At 48.3% G+C, this 9,731-nt stretch overlaps 1 protein-coding gene across 2 annotated transcripts; it reads left to right on the forward strand.

Annotated features, from left to right (window-relative positions):
- The first annotated feature begins 61 nt into the window (after positions 1-61).
- Positions 62-4,263, forward strand: NME6 (NME/NM23 nucleoside diphosphate kinase 6). Of its 2 annotated transcripts, XM_055712355.1 has the most exons (6): positions 62-203; positions 317-419; positions 538-577; positions 1,030-1,190; positions 1,457-1,634; positions 3,124-4,263. In XM_055712355.1, the coding sequence occupies exons 1-5, from the start codon at positions 114-116 to the stop codon at positions 1,621-1,623; spliced, it is 561 nt and encodes a 186-aa protein (XP_055568330.1). In that variant the 5' UTR covers positions 62-113; the 3' UTR covers positions 1,624-1,634; positions 3,124-4,263. The 2 variants fall into 2 exon arrangements, with proteins under 2 accessions (XP_055568330.1, XP_055568329.1); XM_055712354.1 differs by having other exon boundaries at positions 1,457-4,263.
- The last annotated feature ends 5,468 nt before the right edge of the window (positions 4,264-9,731 follow it).

The following is a 9,731-nucleotide window of genomic DNA, read 5'->3' on the forward strand; positions in this document are numbered from 1 at the left end:
CCCTCGGGCCCCTCCGAGCGTCACCGAGCGCTCTGCCCCGCCCCTCCTCCCCCTTGCCTGTGCGTCACGCGCGCGACGCGTCCCCCTCTTTCGTCACCGGCGCGCCGAGCGCCATGGCGGTGGTGGGGCGCAGCGGGCGGCCCCTGCAGCTGACGCTGGCGCTGCTGAAGCCGGACGCCGTGGCGCACCCGCTGGTGCTGGAGGTGAGGGCTGGGTGCCCCGGACCGCCCGGCCTTGGCCCGGCCCGGCTCGGCTCGGTCTGTCGGCCCGGCGCGGCGCCCGCCCGCCCGCCCAGCCGCTGCGCCTCTGCCCACAGGCCGTGCACGAAACCATCCTCAGCAACCAGTTCCTGATCGTGCGCGCCAAGCAGCTGCGCTGCGGCCGGGAGGAGAGCCGCCGCTTCTACCGGGAGCACGCGGGTAGGCGGGCCGGGGCCGCCGCTGCCGGCAGCAGCACGGCGGGGCGGGCACGGCGGGGCGGGCGCTGCGGGCCGGGAGCCGGCAGGGCCCCGTGACTCGGGCCGCCTTTCTCCTGCAGGACGGTTCTTCTACCAGCGGCTGGTGGAGTTCATGGCCAGGTGCGTGCCGTGCCCGCGGCCGGGCGGCGCGGCGAGGGGGGGCTGGCTTGGCTCCTGACCCTTGGCCCCAGCAAGGCTCCTGCACCGGGAGGTGGCCGCCTCGGCGTGGGATGATGCTCATCAGGCCGTGGTGCACCAAGGTGGAAGGCTCTGGGCCCAGGGGTGGAGAAATGCCGGGAGCCCGCTCTGCTGTGACAGCAGGAGTGCTAGGCGGGGTGGCATCCCCGAGGGCTTTGGGTGCTGTCACCCGGGAGGAAGTCGTTCATGCAAATGCTTTGCTTCTGAGCTGTAGGCTCAGTGTCTGGTGTCATCGTAGGTCTGCATCACCTCCCAGAAAGCACAGCGTGGCAGTTGCACTTCCTTGCTTCTTTGCACATGTATTTATGACAATGAAGGAGCTATGCCCTTTTGTAACGTTATCTACTTCTGACCTTCCCTGGTTCTTTTTTCAGTGGCCCCATGTGGGCTTATATCTTGGCCCATGAGAATGCTGTCCCCCTCTGGAGATCCCTGATGGGACCCACCAAAGTATTCCGAGCCCGAAACAGTGTCCCAGACTCCATCCGAGGAGCTTATGGCCTCACCGACACCAGGAATACCACTCATGGCTCAGGTAGACTTGTCCTTCTTGGCTGAGTGTTGGGCAGAAACTGAAGCTCAGGGAGGTGTAGGTGATGATACTTTGTCTGCCTTTGCTTGCTTTTCTTTCTGGGAGTCAAAGTTTATTTGCTTGCTTCTGTAAACTCCACTCATACCTGTCCTGGTGCGACTGAGCCTGCTGCTTTTCTTTATGGCTTCTGCCCTTCCTTCTGGAACAGGGCATGTATTTGTGGTGCCAGACTGGCATCTCTCATTTTCTTTTCCTCTGTTTTCTAACAGATTCACCAGCGTCAGCCAGCAGAGAAATTGCCTTTTTCTTCCCAGAATTCAATGAACAGCTCTGGTACCAGCAGGAAGAGCCACGTCTGCGCTGTGGGCAGGTGTATTACAATGCTGAGAAGCGTGTCCACTGTGTGTTCAGGGATGAAGAAACAGAGTTGACCTGAGATACCCGGGGGTATGGTTTGTTGAGCTGGAAGTAGCTGCTAGGCATGCTGTTTGGGTCAGCCGCGTAACAAGACATAGAGCCTTTGCATGTTTTAAGGAGCCTGAGGGAGGGAAAGACCTTATGCATATTACGTTGTGCTACCTGGGATTGGATTATGTTATTCATGCAGCATACAGGTGCTGGGGTGTTTTAAGAAAAACCTCTCAAGTAGCAGTGCTCCAGCTTGATAGAGAGGACTAGCCATGCAGTTCACTGGTCCCTCGTGTTTATTTGGATACGAGTGGTACAGATGAGTTTATCAAAGGGTTAGGTCAAAGGCAGTGTCTAGTTCCCGTTAGGATATGATTGGTTTTGCTGATATAAGGCTTCAGATTCTTAGTATTTGCTCTGTTGCCACAGTCCGCCCCTTAAGGAGAAAAGAGGGGAAAAAGAATGCAAAAAAAAATGCAGCTGTAAGCAGGTCAATATTAACTCTTCTGTCCTTGCTTTCTTGGATCCAAGCTGAGAAACAAGGTTGTCTTAAGATTCGAATCACAATACAAAATTGAAGCATCTGGTGGAGGGCACGGTTAGAAGCTGTTCTCAGGAGGAAAGCAGTATGTCCTCTTGTTCAGTTTGGTCTGGGCCTGCAACAGAACTTCTAGGGGAAGTTGCAGAAAGGTGTGGAGTAGTCCAGTGCCTGTGAAAGATCTTCTGTTCTGTGCTTTTGGATTGCCTGGGGCATGAGATCAGTAGTTCTGATGAAATGTGGTAGAGTGGCTATTAAAGCTATGGATTTCTTGAATCCATAATAAAAGGCTAGAGAAGTCGATTTGAACTCTGGTACAGAAGAGGCTGTAGATCAGGAGCTCTTTTCATTAAGCTTTGTAACAAAATGCTTAATGGCAACTCGGAGACTTCACTGCCTATAGACTTACTGGGCATTGAAGCACCGAGTTCCATATCCTTTGTAAACAAGATGGACAAGTCATTTAATTATCCAGATAACTGATAAAATTATTAAGGATGGTGCATGAAGACTTGGTTTTGATGCACAATGCAAGGTTCTGACATGCTTATTTATTTTTTCCCGTGTGATACATTTAGAGATCTGTTCCTGTATGAGTTTTAATCCATTTAAACTGTTCCCCTAATAGCTTCTTACACTGCTGGTTTGGTGTTTTTTTAAATTAAGGTGCCACGTTGTACTGACTGACTTTTATTTTGAATAATTTCAAATGCACTGTATGGGTGAAGGTACCTTTGTAATGTACTTGGGACAAGAAGTTTGTTAGCTTGACTCCCTCTTGTCAAATTTACTAGTGAATTATTGTGTCAAAGATCAAAGGCAAGTTACTCCGACTTGTTTAAGACAGCTATGTGAAATGTTGGCCATTTGATTGGAAAATGTTTAATTCGAGGAAGTGCTGCCATAGAGCTTCCTTGATTAAATGCATCGACCTTTTTATTCCTTCCTTACTGTTATGTGAGATTAAATGCAGTTACTGTTTTGTTCCAGGTACAGATCAAAAGGATCTGCGGAATATTTCTGCATTTTTGCATTGCTGCTTTTATTTTCACCAGCAGCATCCAATGGTGGATCTGCTCATGGTTGAGTATGCATTTGTACAGGTCTGAAGCCTTGCTGTCCGTAATGCTACTGTCAGTTGATATTTTATTGATTTCCTGAGTTTCTGTTAAGTGTGTTTTTCTCGTAACTAGTAACCCTACTTACTTTTTTCATCTTCTTTATATTGTGCTTAATTTTTTGGGTATTAATTTGGGATGTCATTAAATAATAATTCCTAGCTTACGCTTCTCATTTTAAATGTGTTTTTTTCCTAGTCATTTGCTATTATGATAGCAGATAGAGATGGCAGATACATTTGGGGAAACTGACCCTTTTAAAATTTCAAGTACAAATAACACTGACTTAGTGGTGCAGTGTTTTTGCTGAATAATTATCAGATCACAATCACCACTGCTTAGCTGCCAGTTTTTATGTCCATTTTAACATTTCTTTGGTCCACCAAGACTGTACCTGAGTGGAGGTTGTCAAAACTGTGCAGTCCTATTTCCCTAGACAGAGTGTGTGTTTTGCAAATCTAAATATGTTCCACATATTTATCAGGTAGATCCAGTATTGAAATATTTGGTGTTAGATGCAGGAGGTAGTGTCAAAAATTACTTTTAATATCAAAGGAAGCATTTGGATTTATGAGATGACAGCAGATGTTCTCTGTTTTGAGGTTTCTTACAAAAGTCTTCTTCCATCTCCTTTTAAGTGATCCAGAAATGTTTTTTTATCTTCTCTAGTGACACTTAGCATCTGTTTTGTATACTTCCTGCTGCCTCTTGGTCCTGGGGTGAATCACCTTTGGTTTTGTAACTTCAAATGGCTTTAATTTAAAATGATTTCTCGGACCCTTTCTGACTTTGCTCTTCTTGCTGCCCCCTTCCCCGTCCTTAATCTGTTTTTACAGAACAAGTTGAAACCTCTGATTATTCTTCTATTTATTTATATATTTTGTTACACCTGAGCCAAACTATTCTTAATAAATTTCGGTAATGCCTAGCATATGCAATCATAAAGATTTTCGATTGCTTTATTTGAGCTCCAAACATTATGTTGCAAAATAATAAAGGCAAGTTATCTGAATGCTGGTTTACCTTACATTTGTAATGTCTGATACTGCAACAATCTCATGCACAGTAGGCATTTGTATTTTGGTTGTTGTCTTCTTACTAATGTTTAAAAGTATTCTGCCTGTTTATTTGCGCAGAAGCGTGGTTTCTGAATATTAGACTGAAGGATGCTGACCCATACAGTTTCTGCTTTCTAGAGGAAGTGCTCCAGTATTTCACAGAAATACTAGGGTCCAGTTAACATAATTTATCCCACCAATTGCTTAGCTTCCAGACCTCTGACGTCTCCTTGTGCTCAGGAGATAGGGCAGATTTCTGCAGAATTTCCCTGCAACATCTTTTCTCTGGAAAAGATAGACATAGTCCCATTTTAATTTTAAGTACTCAACTTCAACAACTGCTTACATAACATAATACTTTTTTTTTTTTTTTTTTTTTTTTCTCCTTCCCCCTCTGCTACTAGGTGTTGTGAGAAAGTACAGAAGCCAGTTTTGTTTATCTGGGATATTTTGTAAGGAAGGGGAGCAAATAAAGAGGAAATCTGGCTAACAAAATTACTAGATGATCGATGGGGAATCTATTGTAACGATGTTTGAATGCAAGGGCAGTTTGTGTCCTGGACAGGTTAGTAACTGGGATGAGGATCTGATGAAAACTCTTTCTGCCTGGAATCGACCAGAGCTTTGAACTGTTTATCACGTAGATGAGGTTGTCTAGAAGCAAGACCCAAGCAAGCCTATGAAGCAAATGTGGATCACTGTGTAGACATTAATACAGTCTGTCATGTATTTTTCTCTTGCCTGTACTTCTGCCTTGTTGAGCCCAAGATTAGGTTTGGTTAATAAGTCCAGATCTAGCCCCTACTTGACCTGTCTTGGGCATAAGGTGCAAGACTGTTAATTTTCTGTGATACGAAGAGAACAGTCATCGTCTATTTTTTTTCCTGCAGTTTGGTGTTCCTCTTACCCTTTGGTCTTCCTGTTCTGTATATACAGAGTTTGGATTCCTGAAGGACTGAAATGCTTGGAGCTAATGGAAAGCTTTGGGCTCAGTTCATGGGCCGTGATGCAAGTACAGACAGATTGAAGTATAGCGATGTCTCCTGGCATTACGCTTTCTCCATTACTGAGAATGGAGCTGCATATGACTTTCAATGGCAAATTGGACCTCTTGCAAAAGAGACTTTATAACCAGTCCTGTGACACAGGTAATAAAAATGTCTCAGTAATCGTCTGTCTCAGGATTTTTCTGCCACCTGTGGAGGGAGGCATGCCCAGAGAGGTTGTGCAGTCTGCTCTGGAGACATTCAAAACCCACCTGGATGCAGTTCTGTTGCAACCTGCTCTAGGTGAACCTGCTTTAGCAGAGGGTTGGACTAGATGGTCTCCAGTGGTCCCTTCCAATCCTGACCACTTTGTGATTTCTGTGATTCACAAACAGCAGGAGAAGGGCAGGTGTGGCAGCTGCAGTTTGCTGCAGCCACTTCAGGTTTCACGTAGCTGTTGTGTAGTGGAGGTGTCTCGGGTGCAACAGCAGATTCTAGAGAGTCTTTGCATCAGCAGCTTCTTAGTGGCCTATTTTTCTCCAGGAGATAATTCATAGTTAAGATTCATGTATTATTTCAAACAACGAAACAGTCCCTGTAGCTTATAATTAAAGCGTGGCACTGAAGATGCCAAGATGGCATACAATACAAACCCAGGGACATCTTGAGCTCTGGCATTGCCACAGGTGCCCTTGCTAAATTCCTCCAATATTGTATTGTAATATAAATTCCTCCAAATTTATATCTAAAACTGTAACACACACACACTTCTATGGAAAACCCTGGCCCAGCTCCATATTGTGAGATGTCTGTCCAGGTGCTTAGATCAGACACTGTGGCCCCAGCCAACGTGCTTTAGCTGCAGTACCTGCTGTGGTACCTGTGAGTAGAGCAGGAATTTGCACAAGAAGGTGCCATCGGTATTCTGAGCAGCCGTGGAACTTCACCTTTGTATTTCCTGTTGCAATAACTTATGTTTTCCATAAAGTTTACTCTCATTCAGGTATTTCGTATTGACTGCCGAAGCACTGTTAAATTATTTACCTTGTTCTGCTTTTAATACTTCAACAACTTCATGTGTATTTTGTTGTCTAGACCAGGGGTCCTCAAACTACGGCCGGCGGGCCAGATACAGCCCCCCAGGGTCCTCAGTCCAGCCCCCGGTATTTACAGACCCCCCCCACCCCACCCTGCCGGGGGTTGTGGGGGGAAACCAAGCAGCCGCAGATGACTGACTGTCACTTCATCCGCGCGCCGGCCCCCTGGTTAAAAAGTTTGAGGACCCCTGGTCTAGAGGGCGAACATTTCAGACAGAGATGGGAAGTCTCTAGAACAAAGAAGTTCTTTCCCCATGTCTCATTCTGCTGCTCCATGATGATGCAATTGATTACAGCACATGTAAACAGCTTCAAAGTTATTGCCTCAAACTTTTAATAGCCCACTTTGTGCCTTGTTTACAAGTCTCACAAAAACATGCCGCGTGAGGAAGTGAAGTGCTTTAGGCTTTTGGTAATTGGTACTGAAACCCTAGTGGCATTTCCTCTGGAGAGAAGCCTGTGGGGAGTGGGTACCCAGGAGACAAACTGGAAACAAGAAAACTTATCTCTCAAACTTCAGTCTTCTGTTTAAAGCACCTTGTTTGAAATGCACTAATTGGCCCCTGGGGCAGATTTGATGCCCAAGACTGGGCGAGAAGCCTTGGAGGGCTGCCTCTGCAGCAGGATGGAGCTGGCCATAGGAAGAGGGAGAAATGGAGTTGGGGCAGCAGGTGCCACAGCTGTCCAGGAAGGTGGTGGTCATTGGGCAAAAGTACTGCTCAGTGGTGGCCAGAAAGACTGTCCTTGTTGCTTTTGAAGTACAAGTTGGCCAGGAAAAAGCAGTGACCCTGGGGCTGCTGCCAGGGTCTGCCATCAGAAAGTGAACAAATGCACTTGCCGGATGCCAGAAACTGGTATTCAGCTCTGATAATCCATGTCCATTTTCTGTGGTAATGTCTTCAGGACAGTCTTTAGGAGAAGAAATATCAACGTTTGCATCTTCTGCTGTCTCCTGAGGCATATCAACAAGCTGAGGCTTGTTCAGCTTGCAGAAGGAATGGCTTTGGAGGGACCAAATAGCAGCCTTCTGGTAGCTACAGGGAGGTTATCAAGAAAAGAATGTCAGTCTCATCACAATGGGACATGGAGGGAGGCTGGGCGGCTGCAGGCAAAATTCAGGTAGGAGGTTTCAAGTTCATAGACTCAGAATTTTCTTAGTTGGAAGGGGCCCACAAGGACCACGGGGGGAGAGCAGTGGATGTTTCTGCCTTGACCTCAGCCAGGCTTTTGACACTGTCTCCCGCAAGACCCTCGGAGGGGAGCTCAGGCAGTGCGGGTTGGACGAGTGGGCGCTGAGGTGGGTTGAGAACTGGCTGAACGGCAGAGCTCAGGGGGCTGAGATCAACGTGCAGAGTCTGGCTGCAGGCCTGTAGCTCATGATGTTCCCCGGGGGTCAGTGCTGGGTCCAGTCCTGTTCAACTTGCTCATCAGTGACCTGGATGAAGGGACAGAGGCACCCTCAGCGAGTTTGCTGGTGATACCAAACTGGGAGGAGCGGCTGACGCACCAGAGGCTGCGCTGCCATTCAGCCAGACCTGGGCAGGCTGGAGAGATGGTGGAGAGGGACCTCATGGAGTTCAGCAAAGGCACGTGTAGGGTCCTGGCCCTGGGCAGGGACGGCCCCGTGCACCAGCACAGGCTGGGGCTGACCTGCTGGGAGGCAGCTCTGCGGAGAAGGGCCCGGGGGGTCTCGTCGGCAGCACGTTGCCACTGGGCCAGCAGTGTGCCCTCGTGGCCAAGAAGGCCCCTGGGACCCTGGGGGGCATCAGGAGGAGCGTGGCCAGCAGGGCGAGGGAGGGGATCTCCCCCTCTGCTCTGCCCTGGTGAGGCCTCGTCCGGAGTGCTGTGTCCAGTGCTGGGCATCCCAGTTCCAGAGAGACAGGGAGCTGCTGCAGAGGGGCCAGCAGAAGCTACGGAGAGGATGAGGGGGCTGGAGCATCTCCCTTCTGAGGAAAGCCTGAGGGAGCTGGGTATGTTTAGCCTGGAGAAGAGAAGACTGAGAGGGGATCTTGTCGATGTCTACAAAAGTCTTAAGGGCATCTTCATGCCAAGAGGATGGGGCCAGGCTTATTTTAGGGGTGCCCAGTGACAGGACAAGGGGCAACAGGCACAAACCACAACACAGGGTGTTCCATCTAAATATCAAGAAGAACTTTACTGTGAGGGTGACAGAACATGGGACCAGGCTGCCTAGCGAGGCTGTGGGGTCTCCTTCTCTGGGGACATTCAAAACCTGCCTGGATGTGACCCTGTGCAGCCTGCTCTGGGAGAACCTGCTTTAGGAGGGGGTTGGACTAGGTGATCTCCAGAGGTCCCTTCTGACCCTGACTGTTCTGTGATTCTGTGATTGAGTCCAACTCTTGACTCCACACAGGGCAACCTAAAAGTTAAACCATATATATAAGCATTGTCTGAAAGCTTCTTGAACATTGATGGGCTTGGAGCTGTGACCATTTTCCTGGAGAGCTTGTTCAAGTGCTTGACCACCCGCTCAGTGATGAACTTTTCCCTAATGTCCAGTCTGAACTTCCCATGACACAGCTTTAAGCCATTCTCTCTTATCACCAGAGAGAAATTAGCACCTTCCTCTCTGTTCCCCCTCATGAGGAAGTTGTAGACAGCGACGAGGTCACCTCAGTCTCCTCTAAGCTGAACACACCTAGTATCCTCAGCTACTCCGTGTAAGTCATGCCCTCTACTCCTTTCACCATCTTCATTGTGTTCCTTTGGACACATTCTAATATTTCTATATCCTTCTCACATTGTGGAGCCTGAAACTGCACACAGCATTTGAGGTACAGTTAGCGGGACAATCACTGCTTTTCACCAGTTAGCTATACTGTGCCCAGTGCACCCCAGGACACAGCTGACCCTTTTGGCCAGCAGGACATGCTGTTGACATACATTGAGCTTACCATCAACCAAAACCCCCAGAGGTTTCAGAGCTGAAGGTTCAAGAGGTTTCCTTCCACCTGGATGTAAGGAACAACAGTCACTCTGAGGATCACCGAGCAGTGGAGCAGGGTCTCAGAGAGGCTGTGGGATCTCTGGCCTTAGAGGTTTTCCAGACCTGACTGGATACAGCCCAAAGCAGTTCTGTCTGTCTGTGGAGCTGACCATGCTTTGGGTAGGGGTTGGATCCAGCAAGCAGATTCCTGCCACCCTGAACACCACGAATTGCACCAGTTTTCTTGTCTCTGTCCAAAGGAAATATTTGTGCACATGTGGAGCCCAGTAACAGCGAGCTGGCAGTATTGCTGTACTGAGCTGTGGTACAAGCAACGGTGGGTTTTGCTTAAGAGTCCTTGAGCTGGAAAAACACATCTCTCAAAAAAAAAA

This window comes from Falco cherrug, chromosome 5 (assembly GCF_023634085.1).
Source record: "Falco cherrug isolate bFalChe1 chromosome 5, bFalChe1.pri, whole genome shotgun sequence".
In the NCBI taxonomy this organism is placed as follows: domain Eukaryota; kingdom Metazoa; phylum Chordata; class Aves; order Falconiformes; family Falconidae; genus Falco; species Falco cherrug.